The 17,586-nt window shown below is 35.5% G+C and overlaps 1 protein-coding gene across 7 annotated transcripts in view; it reads left to right on the top strand.

Annotated features, from left to right (window-relative positions):
* Positions 1-17,586, top strand: part of pbrm1 (polybromo 1) — a 107,777-nt gene that overhangs the window by 32,651 nt on the left and 57,540 nt on the right. For all 7 annotated transcript variants that reach the window (XM_073072706.1, XM_073072708.1, XM_073072705.1 and 4 more), the window contains 2 exons: positions 8,605-8,696; positions 8,780-8,996. In XM_073072706.1, coding sequence (XP_072928807.1) covers positions 8,605-8,696; positions 8,780-8,996 — 309 coding nt within the window. The remainder of the gene's footprint in view (positions 1-8,604; positions 8,697-8,779; positions 8,997-17,586) is intronic.

Raw genomic sequence — 17,586 nt, 5'->3', positions numbered from 1 at the left:
GATGGGTGGCAGTTAGATCTGTCCCATTCCTGCACCTGCTGATGGTGATCAGCAGTATGTGATCGCTCAAAGCAGAGCTGCCCTTCCCTGCCCATTTGCTCCGGTTGGTGTCGCTGCCGAGACTGGCCGTGCGCATGCGTCATGATGTTGCATCCCGATTTCCATGATGGCGGATCGGCTCTCAGGCAGCCTGTTGATTTTTGCAAATGAGCAATTTTATTAATTGCTCAATTTTATATATAACCCTGAACTTTGCCTGCATTCTGTAAGTTAGCGCATTTTAAGTCGATTTAGCCAAAAAAAGTACCGCTGTAATGTTTGTGCTAATTGGAGGTCACAGACAGACAGAGAGAGCATGAGAGTTTTAGTAGTATGTAGATTAATAGTCAACTTTGCATGAATACAGTGAAATGAAACAGCGTTGTTCCAGGGCCACAGTGCAAAACACATTACCAACAGCACACTGCACATACTACATTTTTTTAAATTAGTTTTTCAAAACATTTTACAAATTAAAAACCCCAAATCCCAATGAGGAACATTAATACAGTGCAAAATTCAGCATACAATAGCAATATGCTACAAAGGAAGAGAATTAACAAAAAAGCACCTAAATTAAAGACAAGTAAGCTTAGTATCCTCTCCAAGCCCCACAACACAAGAAAAAACAACAACTCCAGACCAACCGCAACACAATATAGAGAGTATAAGTCAGAACAGTCAAACTCCCAGACTGTGAATACACTTAGCAACAGAGGATAATAATGCCTACTACCAGAAAAAAAAGGGAGCTGAAAGCAAGGGACCGAAAAGAAAAAGAAAAAAAACCAAAACCCCTAGTCAAGAGGAAGGTTATGAAAGTACTCGATAAAAGGTCCCCAGACCTTATGGAACTTTAGATCCGAATTCAGAACTGAATAATGAATTTTTTCGAGGTCCAAGCAGGCCATAATGTCGTTAAGCCATTGCGCATGAGTGGGCGGGGCAACATCTCTCCATCTAAGGAGGATCAAGCGTCTAGCCAGGAGAGAGGCAAAGGATAATATTCGGCATTTGGTCGGACCCAGACATAAATCTGTCGCCCCAAAAACCGAACAGAGCAATTAAGGGGTTTGGTTCTAGGCGCTGATTCAGAATACACAATAACGTAGTGGACATCTTTTCAGAATTTCTCCAAACTAGGACAGAACCAGTACATATGGATGAGAGAGGCCACGCCCCTCTTGCATTTATCACAGAGCGGACTAATGCTAGGGTAGAATCGAGATAGTTTAGATTTAGACATATGGGCTCTATGAACAATCTTAAACTGTAAAAGGCAATGGCGAGCACAAAGAGAGGTTGAGTTAACCGATTTGAGAACTGAGTCCCAGCTCTCCTCGGATAAGGAGATATTTAAATCCTGCTCCCAGGCCATTTTAATTTTATCCACAGGGGCCCGTCGTAAGGCTGCTAGTTTATCTCGGATAATTGAAATTAAACCTTTACCTAGTGGATTGATGGAAAGAAATAGGTCCATAGCATTTTTCGCAGGCATTTCAGGAAAGTTAGGAATTAAAGGAGCAATAAAGTGTCGGATTTGGAGATATCTGAAAAAATGAGCGTTAGGCAGATTGAACTTAACAGAGAGCTGCTGAAAAGAGGCGAAGCGATTATCAATGAAAAGATCTTCAAAATGTCTAATGCCCTTCCTATACCAAACATGGAATGCTGAATCGTCCGTAGTAGGTAAAAAAAGGTGATTATGTGCAACAGGGCTGGAAACGGAGAACCCCTGGAAGCCATAGCATTTCCTGAACTGAGCCCATATACGCAAAGTGTGTCTAACGAGAGGATTAGCTATTGATCTGGGCAGACTACTAGGGAATGCAGAGCCAAGAAGTGCAGAGATAGATAATTCTTTAGTGGAGCTCAACTCCATTGCCACCCAGTTAGGGCACTCAGGTTGGCCGTGGAAGAAAGACCAAAAGGTAGCACAACGTATATTAGCTGCCCAATAATATAAGCGAAAGTTAGATAAAGCCATGCCACCCTCTTTTTTAGACTTTTGGAGATGTATTTTATTAATTCTAGAACACTTATTCTGCCAGAAATATGACAAAGTAATAGAGTCTAAGGAATCAAAAAAAGATTTAGGAATAAAAATTGGGATAGATTGAAATAAGTATAAAAATTTGGGGAGAACATACATTTTAACAACATTAATACGACCTACCAAAGACATAGATAGAGGTGACCATTGTACCAGATTCTGTTTTATAGCATATGAAAGATTGGCAAAGTTTTCGCGAAAGAGATCTTTAAACTTCCTTGTGACTGTAATTCCAAGATAAGTAAATTGATTATGGACTACTTTAAAAGGGAGATCACGAAATGTTAGTTCTTGTGCTTCTTTATTAATTGGAAAAAGTTCACTCTTATGTAAATTAAGTTTATAGCCAGAGATCTGGCTAAACTGGTCAAGAAGTGAAAACATTAGAGGTAAGGATGTAGACGGATTTGAGAGAAAGAGTAATAAGTCATCAGCATAGAGAGAAACTTTATGCTGAACACCCCCTCTCCAAATCCTGGTCAATTCAGGACAGTTTCGAAATGCTATCGCCAGAGGTTCTATAGCCAATTCAAAGAGAAAGGGACTTAAGGGCCATCCCTGACGGGTGCCACGTTTGAGATTAAATACTTGGGATTTCTGAAAATTAGTTAAAACAGAAGCAGTAGGACACAGGTACAGCAGTTGGATCCAGGAGATGAAACTTTGGCCGAGGTCAAATTTTTCTAAGACTGCAAAAAGGTAGTTCCACTCTATACGGTCAAATGCTTTCTCCGCATTGAGGGAAATAACACATTCAGGAATCCCAGTTGGAGGTGAGTATAAGATATTGAATAAACGCCGGATGTTAAAAAAAGGGAGACGGTTTTTAATAAAGCCTGTTTGGTCATCAGAGATAATGGAGGGAATAACGGTTTCTAGTCTATGAGCCAAAACTTTAGCTAAAATCTTTACATCAACATTGAGCAGAGAGATCGGCCTATACGAGGAACACTCTGTTGGGTCTTTGCCCTTTTTTAAAAGAAGAATAATAGATGCCTCATTGAAAGAGGATGGCAATTTGCCGTAATTAAACGAGTCAGATAATACTGAAAGTAACTGAGGAGAAAGAAGTGAAGAGAATGATTTATAAAATTCTACAGGGAACCCATCAGGTCTAGGAGATTTCCCTGAGGACAGTGCAGAAATTGCAAAAGATATTTCTTCTGATGATATAGGCGCATTGAGTTTGGCTTTGAAATCAGATGAAAGTGAGGGGATATTCAGATTCTGTAATAATTGATCAACAGAGATATTGTCATTCAGAGCTTCAGAGGAATAAAGCCGAGAATAGAAATTTTTAAATGCGTCATTAATTTCTAAATGATCCTATGTAAAGTCACCGTTCTCCTTCCGGATCTTTGTAATATGTTGTTTGACTTTGGAACGCCTCAGCTGATTGGCTAGGAGTTTACCAGACTTATCCCCATGAATGTAAAAGCGATTCTTGCTTTCGAGAAGTTTGCGTTCGATAGGTTGAGTGGACAGAAGGTTAAATTTAGTTTGGAGTTCAACGCGCTTCTTGTATAATTCAGGGTTCTAAGTTTGGGCATATATTCTTTAATCTGGTTAATGAGATCTAGTCAATCTGCACGGGATCTTCTGTTGAGATTTGCTGTGTAAGAGATTATTTGACCCCTCGGATATGCTTTCATGGCATCCCAGACAATCTGGGATGGCACTTCGGGTGATGTATTAGTGTTAAAATAAAAGGTTATCTGATCCTTAATGAATTTTTAAAAATCATCATCCGATAATAAAGTTGAATCAAACCGCCAGTGTTTATTCCTCTGAGGGAGACCAGGAAAGTTCAGAGAGAGAGTAATTGGGGCATGGTCAGAAATCAGTATACTCTGATAGTCACAAGAGTGGGCAAATGGGATAAGTTGGTTATCGAGTAAGAAATAGTCAATTCTAGTGAAGGTATGGTGAACATGTGAGAAAAAAGAATAATCTCTCTTGGTAGGATGAAGGAAACGCCATATATCAGAGATACCAAAATTAGAGAGAAACGATTGGATAGCTAAGGCAGATTTAGTAGGTGATCTGGTAACAGAGGACGATCGATCCAGATTAGGATCCAACCAACAGTTGAAGTCACCACCCAGTATAAGAGAGTATGAGTTTAAGTCTGGTAGTGAGGAAAAAAACGTTCCAAAAAAGTTAACATCATCAAAGTTGGGGGCATACAGGTTTGCTAGTGCAACTTTAGTGTTATATAGTTTACCAGAAACAATAATAAAACGGCCATTTGTATCAGAAGTTTTATTATGGAGTTCAATAGGAATATTTGAGTTAATAAGAATGGAGACTCCCCTAGCTTTAGCGGCAAAGGATGAATGAAAATGCTGGCCCGCCCACTTTGACAGAAGCCGGGAGTTATCAACACACCAAATATGAGTTTCTTGAAGGAAAGCAATGTCAGCTTTGAGTTGTTTGTTATGTGAGAATACCTTCCTCCTTTTAACAGGGTGATTCAATCCCTTTACATTCCAGCTCACAACTTTTAAGTGCACTAGCCATTATCAATTACTAATGCATAAAAGGCAGCAGGCATATAAAAAGTCAAGCAGTACAATAGCAGTCTGGGAGCAGAGATGTAAACATAGATTCGTAAAATCAAAACATAGACGTGTCCTGAGCAATAAAGAGAAACAATAACTACAGTGAGTGATGTTGGAACTGGAAAATCCACCCCTCCCACACAACCCAAAACTAGACGGCTACCAAAACAAGTAGCTAGCTCTACCAAAAAAATTAACCCAAATACAACTTCCAGATCTGTGTCATTAACAGCAGTTCCGTATAAATACTATAGCAAATAGTAACTAGTTTACGCACTAGAAAACATAACTACAGATTAGAACACCTTCTGCAGAAATATAAAACTTAATACAGAGAAAATCGGGAGAAAACCAAAACTAACCTACCCGTGAAAAATTATAGAAGAATAAAGTAAGAGAAAGGGGAAAAAAAGGTAAAAAAAAAAAAGGAGAAGAAAGGGAAAATTATAAATTCAAGACGAGTATTTATCAACCATTTACAGAGAGGAGAGAAAAAAAAATTCAGAGATTAGAAAAAAGGGTGAAGAAAAGAAAGAAAAAAATATATAAAAAAAGGAAAAATAAATCAGCAATTAAACTGTGAACCAACAAACAGGGAGGCCTTCACTAAAGACTTCAAACCTCCAAAACAAGTTAGAGTCAGTTGTAGAACTCTGTAGATAAAGTTATACAAGAATAAAATAGATTACACACACACCAAATCCAGGGAGAGATTGTCGACAGCCCTTAGAGTTTCAATGAATAATGTCTGAATGATTCACTTAAAGTCTGAGTCCAGAAAAAGTAATTTTACTACGAGAAGTACTTATCCACCGTTTTAGGAGGTCTGATCGGGTTCCGAAGATGACTGGATAGCCGGAAGACTTGCCACAAATGCTTCAGCTTCCTTTGCTGATTTAAACCACTTGTATTTTCCAGTATTAAGCTTGATTCGTAGATCAGCAGGAGTACAAAGAGAGGGTTTAAAACCATGATCAAAAAGCACTTTCATTGCGCCTTTAAACTCAGCGCGCATCTTTAAGGTCTGGGGTGCAAAATCTTCCACAAAGCGAATGGTTGTATCCTGGAAAGAAAAAGAACCTCTGCGACGTGCCTCCACAATCAGACTGTGTTTTACCTGGTATTGATGGAAGCACAAAATTACTGGTCGCGGGCGGGAGCCCAGAATTCCGGGGGGAACGTAAACTCTGTGTGCCCGTTCGAGCTCGGGCGGGTTCGGAAGCAAACCTTTCCCGAATATCTCACAGAGAAACTTGGCGAAAAACTTCACAGTTGATCCCTGTTTGGTGGTCTCTGGTAATCCAAGAATTCTAAGATTGCAGTGTCTGCTGGGATTTTCGAGATCCACCATTTTGGAAAGGAATTTGTTACATTTTCCCTCTAAGCTGGAACAGAGAGTCTCCAAGTATCGAACACGGCTTTCTAAATCTTCAGAAGTCAAATCGATGCGAGATAAGTGTTCAGCATGTTTGTCCACTTTATCGTTGATCTGATCCAGTTTGTCTTCCAACTGTTTGAAAGCGGTTTTGAATTCCTTTAAAATTTCGTCTCGGAGCTGACCGAGCGCAGCCCGGGTCTCGTCTGAGGGAGCCGTAGCTTCCTTTCTCCCGGATTTAGAACTCTTGCTAGACATTGTAAGTTAGATGTGTTCACAGGCAAGTAAGAGATACCGAAAAAGTTCCTAATTAAGGTTTAAAAAATGGAGACATTTAGTGCAAAGATAGCGACCATAACGGAACAAAAGTTCGGAGCAGCTAAGCAATTGCCATCTTACCGGAAGTCACATACTACATTGTACAAATAGCAAATATGGTTGTGATTTCAGAAAAATATACAGTCACAAAGAGAAAAATATATATGACCCAAGACCTGAGTTATATTGGTCCAGCTTGTACTTCCACTGAACAAGCACAGGAAGACATCACCAACAGGAGGGGCCAGTCCCCAACCCAGAACAGAATCCAGCAGTACACAGCTAGCTCTGGCATCTCCTTCACCAGTGACTCCGAGACATGAGGGCCTTATCCACACATCAACTGATGCAATGCAGCTTCACCACTGTCGGTTTTGCAAATGATCCAGTGAACCAGATTTGCTGTGTTTACATTACCATTATCCAGCAGGGTCTTGTGATCACAATAAAAACATTGAAGACAATCATTATACTAAACATAAAGTTGTCATAAGGTTAATTTAAAATGTACATAGTTTCCAACAAATTAATAAGTTACCGTAGATTCCGGATTTTAAGCCGCTACTTTTTTCCCACATTTTGAACAGCTTTGAACTTTGCAGCCTTTAAAACGGAGCGGCTAATACATGATGTTTTTCATGCCGCCTCGTAAACATTTTGCCTCATAACAGTAGACCAATAAAATTGATGAGTAGTTCACAGAGGTCCAATGAAATTGTATGATAAATCAAGCGCACTTTCACAATTAAATTATTGTAAATCAGTCATTTGTACTCACCCTCATCAACATGGAAAACACTCGAAGAAAAGCATTGTGCTGCCTTTATGGCAGTTATTTAGTTTATAATATTTTCGCTTAGTAATTCATTTGTTAGTAATTTCTAGTTAAAGTTAGAAGAGTTTTAACTATATTTGTTTTCTGTACTACATCGCGGGATGCTATGACGTCACACCCGGTTTCGCCGCGTCTTGTGGGAAAAATGCCGTTTGCGATAAACGGAAAGGAGGGGGGAGCGCATTACGCGAGCGGCTTTGGATCTGAGCGAACGCTGCTTTTAAATGCCGTTTGTGATAAACGGGACGGCGGAGCGAAAACGCTGCTTTTAAGTTAAAGGCGATCAATAACTTTTCCTGGTAGGCTGCAGTATATATATTTTTTACCAGTCGTTAGGAGATATTGGAATGTTGTTCAGTAAAGAAGTATACGCAACGTATATTTAAAAGTAGCCGCGTTACGGGCACGGTTCGAAAAAAAGCATTTGCAATATGTATTTGTTTTTGTTACCATATGGATTTAATTAAAAGTTAAAAAATCCTCACGTGTAATATCTTTCTGTGTAAATATCTCATATTACAACGTGGGACACCTGCGGCCGAAAATCCGGTGCGGCCTTTACAAGTAAAAAATTGATTTTATTTCTAAAATTAGAGCCAGCGGCTTTTAATCAGGTGCGCTCTGTAGTCCGGAATCTACGGTACTTTCTCTGTGGCTGGCATTTCTATAACTTTACCCAATAGAAAATTAGCCATTGAATATCTAGAACTAATATTCATGGGTCAGCCATAGTACCATAAAGAAAATGCACAGCCCTGTAATTGTTAGCAACACATCCAAAAAAAACTGCTTTCATTATGTTCAGAGCAATTTAAAAAATGCAAATAAGGCTTTCATCTTACTGCAATTAACAAATACTCTGCAATATAAAGATCATGAGAATGAAAAATGAAAAACAAAATGAATGCTTATTTCTGAGTGGAAGTCTGACCATTCTAACCATGTTGAGACTTGTTATAAAATGCTAAGTAGACTTACGCTGGAAAAGCATATTGATATGATGAACAGTTTCCAAAAGGATGAACATTTTCATTTTTAGATGGCTTTGATAGTAAGATGAATCAACTATAATTTCTCAAATTATCATTAAATTTAACAGTATTAAGATTGTACAGACCTGACAATTATTTAGTTTTTGTGTTGACATTTCCTCAACTTCTGATATTTGTACTGCCTCTAGATCCAGACAGTGCTCTGCCTAACAACAAGCCATGCTTTCCTCAGCCGTCTGTTGTTACAGTTCCTTGCCCCGTGCTTCATTTCCAACCCAGCTGATTTGCTCATGTCATTTTTATACAAAGCCATCCAAACAATCCATTGCTCATATCCTGGACTAATAGAGGAAAATGTCACAGAAGATTATGCTATCAACAAGAAGTAACCTCTGAATTTCTGAAGTTTTTTAAAAATTCTATCTAAACAGGAACCGAAGGTCAGCACAAGGCGATCGTTTGTCAGCAATTACTATGGCTTTGCAATATGGATCAGAGAGTGAAGAGGAAGGTGGTTTAGGTGGTAAGGGATTATAACATATTTGATTAATACTTTCTGAAAGTAGCTTTTTGTTTTGGCTTTTCTATACACATTTGTTCCCACAGTGGTCACTCGTTACGAAGATGGTGACTCTGACGGAGATAGCATTGGCTCATCTGTTGATGTTACTAGTCCTATTTATCAGCTGTTTGAAGCAGTTAAGAATCATCGGAACAGCCAGGGGCAACTTCTGGCTCAGCCTTTCTTGCGTCTGCCTTCCAAGAAAGATTATCCCGATTATTATCAACAAATCAAGCACCCCATGTCACTACAAATTATAAGGTAAGGAATCTTGTTTATGCCATTTAAAAGTCAGTGACCGTGCTGATTCTATATATTTTAATCAACTCAGAAACATTCTTATTTGTTCCCAAATAACTGGATTCTTTTCATGGACCAAGCATTGCTACTTATTTATTAATTTTTTAATTGTTTCAAGAATGCTTAATGTTATTTCCAGTAAACAAGTGTAAAAGAGAACAAAGTAATTGTTAGTCTGGATCTGATGTAACATACTAAGATGAAGAACACAATAATTAAAAAAAACACAATATGGTGGATTCCGGTTACGTGGTCCATCGATTAATCTGGGCAGCTACCTATTTCGAACAACTCTTAAAGAACAAAAACTAATTGAGAAAATGGTCAGGATCCCCTTCATTTTATTTGGGGCACTACACCCCTTAAATTGGGATAGGAGACTGTTGCTGAACTGTTTCTAACTAACGTCACTTACGTGTACTCGTGTGGCATTAGATACTACGCTGTGCTTAGAGTGAACACTTTTTAAATAATGTCAGTTGCATATGTTTGTCTTCCAAAAGCAGTGATTATTGTCACATAGTTGGCGAGAAACAAGCACTATAACACTTCAGAACTCTTTGACTCACTGCAGTTTCAAGAGTTCAGACTTAGATATGCCAGAAATATCTGGGAGTGAAAATAAACTAATTTTAGCAAGTTAGGAGCTACAAAGAATTTGAAGGGATCAACAATCATCGTAAATTATAATGAAGATTTGGAGGGTGCGATCATTGAAAGTATTGCATGAAGACAGTCTGTTATCTGCATTAGTTGTCTATGCTGATTTTGTTTACAGTCAATCAAAATAAGGGGCAGCATGCACTGAATGAATTAATATGTTGGTAAGTATGAGGTACTAATACACAGTTTTATATTACATGGTAGAATTTGTAGTGTTCTGATTTGTTCTGTATTTCATTTATGTACATAATTTGTTAGTTAAACGGTAGTTTCCTTTTTCTGAATACCCTTTCAGCTATTTCCATGAATCTTCAGGCTAATTGAGGCAGTTGCTTAATTGGGCCAAAATGTATTGCTCTCAGTCTGTCCCAATTAACAGGAATCCACTGTATATATAAATACACAAGATAGATTATATGCATATGAAGTGACACTAGGTACAGGAGTGTCAGTACATAAGGTGATTCTTTTTCAATCTTTTTATTAAATTTCAAATTAATAAATATATCAATATTGATAATGATACATAGAGATCGGGATTACATTAATAACTGTTAACATGTTTCAAGTAACAAATAGAGTTTAGCCTCCCAATCTCTTAATAATTAATCATGAAAAAGATATTTATAAAAGGGAAAAAACCCTAAACTGAGAAAAACTAAACTTTAAAAAAAACAAAGATTGGGCTGCCATGTTTTATTGGTTAAAATTATAATTTGTTGTTAACTATACTCCTCTATACATGAACAAAAAATTACTAAAAAATAGTTTCAGAAAGGTCAACTTACATCATATGAAAATATTGAATAAATAGCCTCCAAGTTTCTGCAAATTTAACCGAAGGGTACCGCTCCTAATTTTTTCCAAGTTTAAACATGCTATCGTTTGGGAAAACGATTGAAATGTGGTAGGGGGATTGGAATCTTTCCATTTAAGTAAAATGGATCTTCTGGCTATTAATGTCACAAATGCAATTAAACGACAAGCTGATGAGGATAAATGACTGGAGTCTATCACTGGTAGTCCAAAAACTACAGTAATAGGATGAGGTTGTAAATCAACACGCAGAACAACTGAAGTAATATCAAAAATATCATTCCAATATTTTCTTAGAAGAGGGCAAGACCAGAACATATGTGTCAAGGAAGCTACTTCAAAATTACATCTATCACAAACAGGATTTATATGATGGTAAAAACAAGCTAACCTGTCCTTGGACATATGAGCCCTATGAACCACCTTAAATTGTATCAAAGCTTGTGTGGCACACATTGAAGAAGTATTAACTAGTTTAAGAATTTTCTCCCATTTCTCTGTATATAAAGATATTTGAAGTTCTCTTTCCCACTCATTCTTAATTTTATCAGATGTACCTAGATGTATTTTCATAATCAGACCATAAATAATTGCTATTAAACTCTTCTGATAAGGGTTTTAACCTAATTTTTTTTCTGTAACTTCAATTTGATGTGACATTGGAAAGGTAGATAAAGTAGCATTCAGAAAGTTTCTAATTTGTAAATATCTGAAAAAGTGTGATCTAGGCAAATTACATTTATTAGACAACTGTTCAAAAGACATAAAACAGCCATCCATGAATAAATCATGAAAGCATGCTATTCCTTTTGTTTTCCATTTTAAAAAAAAGCTTGTTCAATTCTAGATGGTTGGAAAAAAAGTTAGATATAATAGGACTTGACAGGATAAATTTATTCAATCCAAAAAAATTTTGAAATTGAAACCATATTCGTATTGTATGTTTTAACTATTGGATTTATCACTTGTTTATTCAGTTTAGTAAATGCAAAGGGAAGCACAGCTCCTAAAATAGAAGCCATTGAAAACCCCTGTGCAGACTCCTACTTGAGGTTCATCCATTGTGGAGATTAAGTTTCATCCAACTCTTGTGTCCAAAACGTTAAGTATCAAATATTAATTGCCCAATAATAAAAGCTAAGATTCGGCAAAGCCAAACCGCCTGGGATTTCTATATTGCCATATATATGAAGAAATTTTAGAATCAATAATATCAAAAAAAGATTTAGGAATAAAAATTGATACCGCCTGAAATAGATACAGAAATTTAGGTGAAATAAACATCTTAATACCATTAATTTTACCAATCAAAGATAAGGACATTGGGGACTATTTAGTAAACAGTTGTTTAACATGATCAATTAAAGGTAAAAAAAAAAGATCCTTATACTTCTTAGTAATTTTAACCCCCAAATAAGTAAAATGATCAGTAACTAATCTAAATGGTGATTATCTATAAATTGGAACTTGCATATTTAATGGGAAAAGCACATTCTTATCAAGATTCAATTTATAACCAGAAAATCTACTAAACTGAGCAAGTAGTGTTATTACTGCAGGAATGGATTTCTCTGGGTTAGAAATATATAATAACAGGTCATCTGCATATAGTGATATTTTATGCGCCCCTTTCCCACGAATAATGCCAAATATATTAGGTAAATCACGAATAGCAATTGCCAAGGGCTCCAGAGCAATATCAAATAGTAAAGAGCTTAAAGGGCAGCCCTGTCTAGTACCTCGAAAAAGCCTAAAGAAAGGATATCTCTGATTATTGGTAAATACAGCAGCCATCAGTGTATGATATATCAATTGAATCAAAGTTATAAATATTGAGCTAAAATTAAATTTCTCAAGTATATTAAATAAATATTCCCATTCAAGTCTATCAAACGCCTTCTCGGCGTCAAGCGAAATAACACATTCTGGAGTATTAGATGAAGTAGTGTATACAATGTTCATTAACCTCCTGATATTGAAATGTGAGTAACGATTTTTAATAAATCCTGTCTGAGCCTCAAAAATAATTTGAAGCAGTATCTTCTCTAATCTAATTGCTAATATTTTGGAAAAGGTTTTAGAATCCACATTCAACAAAGATACAGGTCTGTGTAGGTCAGTGAGATCTTTATCTTTTCTAAGAATTAAAGAAATAGATGCTTCATAAAAGGATTGTGGTAATTTACCTACTAATAAAGCATCTTTAAAAATTCTACTTAACCAGGGAGAAAGTAAATCTAAAAAAGATTTTAAAAATTCAGCTGTTTTTCCATCCGGGCCAGGTGCTTTACCAAAGTTTATCGAAAAAATTGCCTTCTTTATTTCCTCTTCAGTAATGGGTGCATCTAGTGCTAAACGTTCATCAGCTGGTAATTTCAGAATATTTACTTTCCTTAAAAATTCATCCATTATGGTAGGATTATCAGGAAATTCTGATTGATATGCGTACATTCGTATAAAATTCTTGAAAAGATTTATTCATTTCATCATGGTTAACCGTCAAAATACCATCCTGTCTATGAACTTTATTACGCTGACGTTTCACCAAAGCAGCTTTCAATTGGTTAGCCAACAATTTACCCGAATTATCACCATGTATATAACATTGACTCCTATTTTTAAATAATCAGTTTTCAATTGGGGATGTTAATAACAAATTATGTTGCATCTGAAGTTCAACTCTCTCTTTATAAAGCTCCAAATTGGGAGCAATAGAATATTTTTTAACGATTTCTTTAATTTCATCAACCAATGTACGTATCTCACTATTAATTCGTTTTTTTTCAATCCAGCAGAGTATGGAATAATTTGTCCATGGATATATGCTTTAAAGGTATCCCATAATATCCCACTGGAAATTTCTTCGGTTGAATTAGATGAAAAGAAAAATGCAACCTGTTCTTTAATGAAATTAACAGAATTTAAATCCTGAAGCAAAATAGAATTGAACCGCCATTGTCTAGTACTAAAAGTTACATCACTAAATTTAATTGATAATTTCAAAGGCACATGATCGGAAATGGCAGTTGCATCATACTCACGGGTGGTGACAGACGAAACTGATTGAGAATCAATAAAGTAATTGATTCTAGAGTAATTATGATAAACAAGAGAAAAGAAAGAGAACTCTTTATTATTAGGATGTAAAAACCTCCATATTTCTAAAATTCCCGAGTCAACTAAAAAGGAATTAATAAAAGTAGCAGATTTGTTTGGAAGTGCCTGATGGGCGCAGACCTATCCATCATAGGATTCAAACAACAATTAAAATCTCCGCCCATTATTAACCTATATTCATTTAAATTGGGAAGAGATATAAATAAGTGCTTAAAGAATTCAGTATAGTCAGTATTTGGTGCATAAACATTAACCAAAGCTACTTTTTGGTTATAAAGTAAACCAGTAATTAATAGAAATCTACCATATGGATCTGAGATTGTATCATAATGAACAAATGAGATCAAAGGGTCTGTAAAAATAGAAACACCTTTCACTTTGGTCGATGAGTTTGAGTGAAACTGTTGTCCTTTCCAAAACCTAAAAAAGCGCTGGTTATCCTCCTTCCTCACGTGAGTCTCCTTTTCTTTCTTTTTCAATCTTTTTATTAGTATTAATAATATTATGAACAAAATACAATTGATATATTAATAAAGGGATTACAAACATACAAATTCCCATTACACATGAAAGAATACATTAGCAATGATTGCAGTATAAATAAGTTTTCCCAAAACATGAACCATACAGTATATGTATGAACAAGGTGAATCTAGATATTTCATAATATAAAAAAGAAAAAATATATATATTTGCAAAATTGACTAACCTACTAATCTAATATCTAAAGAAAAAAAAGCAAAAAAAGAAAAAAAAGAAAAACTAAAAAAAAGAGGGAAAAAAAGGGCTGCTTATAATATCTCACAAGAATACATAAACATCAATGTCGTCAACTCCGATCCTCTCAACATAAATAAGATTAAAGCTGAAAAATCCAATAATCTTGGAACAGGGTCATATTACATCATATGAAAATATTGAATAAATGGTCTCCATATCTTTTCAAATTTAATAGAAGTATCGAATACACCACTTCTAATTTTTTCTAAATTTAAACATAACATAGTTTGAGAAAGCCAATGAAATACAGTGGGGGGATTAATTTCCTTCCAATTCAACAAAATAGATCTTCTAGCCATCAAAGTGAGAAAAGCAATCATTCGACAGGCGGAAGGAGATAAATGGAGTGAGTCCATCATCGGTAAACCAAAAATTGCGGTAATAGGATGGGGTTGTAAATCGATATTCAATACCGCAGAGATAATATCAAAAATATCTTTCCAATATTTTTTCAAAAGCGGACATGACCAAAACATATGAGTTAAAGACGCGATTTCCAATTGACATCTGTCACAAATAGGGTTTATATAAGAATAAAAATGAGCTAATTTATCCTTGGACATATGGGCCCTATGTACAACCTTAAATTGTATTAATGAATGTTTGGCACATATAGATGATGTATTAACTAATTGAAGAATTCTATCCCAATTCTCAATAGGAATAATAAGATTAAGCTCTCTTTCCCAATCATTTTTGGTCTTATCAAGGGGCACTGAACGTATCTTCATAATTATATTATTAAGTTTTGATATAAGCCCTTTTTGAAAAGGGTTTAATTCAAACAAACTCTCCAAAATATCTGAAGACACAAAATTTGGAAACGTAGGAAGTACCGTACTTAAAAAATGCCTAACCTGTAAATATCTAAAAAAATGAAATCTAGGCAAATTATATTTATTAGATAATTGCTCAAAAGACATAAAACAATTGTCCGAAAATAAATCAGAAAATCTTAATAAACCCTTAGTTTTCCAAGCCAAAAAAGCTTGATCTATAATTGAAGGGTGGAAAAAACAATTAGATACAATAGGAATATTTAAAACGAATTGAGTCAACCCGAGAAATTTCCGAAATTGAAACCATATACGTAAGGTATATTTAACTATCAGGTTGTCAATTCGTTTCAGCAATTTAGAAAGAGCAAAAGGGAGAGAAGTCCCTAAAATAGAACCCAGAGCATAACCTGGTACTGATTTAATTTCCAAACTCACCCAATGAGGGCCAAAAGATCCATCCCAGTCTTTCAACCAACATAACAAATATCTAATATTAACTGCCCAATAATAAAATCTGAAATTAGGTAATGCCAACCCACCTTCCTTCTTTGTCTTCTGTAAGTATGTTTTACCTAACCTGGGATTTTTATTCTGCCAGATATATATGAGGAAATTTTTGAATCAACATTAGTAAAAAAGGATTTCGGAATAAAAATTGGTACCGCTTGAAAAATATATAAAAACTTAGGTAAAATAACCATCTTAATAGCATTAATCCTACCTATCAGAGATAAAGATAATGGTGACCACTTAGTAAACAAGCCTTTAATCTGATCAATTAAGGGTAAAAAATTAAACCTAAATAATTCTTTATGGTTTTTTGTGATTTTAATTCCTAAGTAAATAAAAGAGTCATTAACTAATTTAAAAGGTAAATTACCATAGTTTGGGACCTGTCTATTCAAAGGAAACAATTCACTCTTATTAAGATTTAACTTATACCCAGAAAACTCACTAAATTGAGCCAACAATGATAGAACTGCTGGAATAGATTTCTCAGGGTTAGAAATGAATAATAATAAATCATCTGCATACAAAGATACCTTATGAATATCTGTCCCACGATTAATACCCGAAATATCCTGTGATTCTCTGATGGCAATTGCCAAAGGTTCTAACGCAATGTTAAATAGTAATGGGCTAAGAGGACAACCTTGTCTAGTGCCCCGAAATAAACGAAAGAAGGGCGATCTTTGATTATTAGTAAACACCGAGGCTACTGAAGTGTGATAAATCAGTTTAATCCAAGAAATGAATGTCGGACTAAAATTAAACTTCTTCAACACATAAAATAAGTAAGACCATTCAACTCTATCAAATGCTTTCTCCGCATCTAATGAAATAACACATTCTGAAGTGCTATGTGAAAGAGTATAAACAATATTCAGTAATCTCCTAACACTGAAAAAAGAATAGCGATTTTTAATAAAACCGGTTTGATCTTCCGAAATAATTTGGGGTAATACCTTCTCCAGCCTGGAAGCCAGTAACTTGGAAAAGATCTTGGAGTCCACATTCAATAAAGATATTGGTCTATAAGATGCACAGTCAGTAGGGTCTTTATCTTTCTTCAGTATTAAAGAAATGGAAGCTCTATAAAAAGATTGTGGCAAATTCCCCAATTTAATTGCTTCTTCAAAAACCTTGCATAACCAAGGAGAGAGAGTAGTGGAAAAACATTTTAAAAATTCTACTGTATACCCATCTGGACCTGGTGCTTTCCCAGAATTCATTGAGGAAATAACCCCTTTAATTTCTGCATCCGTAATCGGAGTATCTAATACTGAAAGATCATCGGATGATAATTTTGGAAAATTCAATTTCCCAAGAAAATCACACATGGTATTATGATCCTGAGGGAATTCAGATTGATACAGGGAGGTATAAAAGTCTTGAAAAGACTTATTTATCTCATCATGGTTAACTGTCAAATCCCCATTCTGCTGACGAATCTTAGTGATTTGACGTTTAACCAAAACATTCTTCAGCTGACGAGCTAACGGTTTTCCCGATTTATCACTATGTATATAAAAATCAGATCTGGTTTTCATTAATTGATTTTCAATCGGAGATGTAAGTAATAAACTATGTTCCATTTGAAGTTCAACCCTTTGTTTGTAAAGCTCCCTACTAGGAGTGGTCGAATATTTCTTGTCAATCTCTTTAATTTTATCAACCAATAAAAGAGTTTCCTTCTTAATGCGTTTTCTCAGACCAACAGAGTAAGAGATAATCTGTCCACGTATATACGCTTTAAAAGTGTCCCAAAGTGTTCCGCAAGAGATATCATCCGTGGAATTAGTTGAAAAGAAGAAATCGATCTGCTCCTTCATAAATTTAATAAAGTCCGGATCTTGCAATGAGGTAGAGTCAAATCGCCATTGTCTAGCACTTGA

Source organism: Hemitrygon akajei, chromosome 19 (genome assembly GCF_048418815.1).
Source record: "Hemitrygon akajei chromosome 19, sHemAka1.3, whole genome shotgun sequence".
Taxonomy (NCBI): Eukaryota; Metazoa; Chordata; class Chondrichthyes; order Myliobatiformes; family Dasyatidae; genus Hemitrygon; species Hemitrygon akajei.
This window is presented reverse-complemented; position numbering and strand designations above follow the sequence as displayed.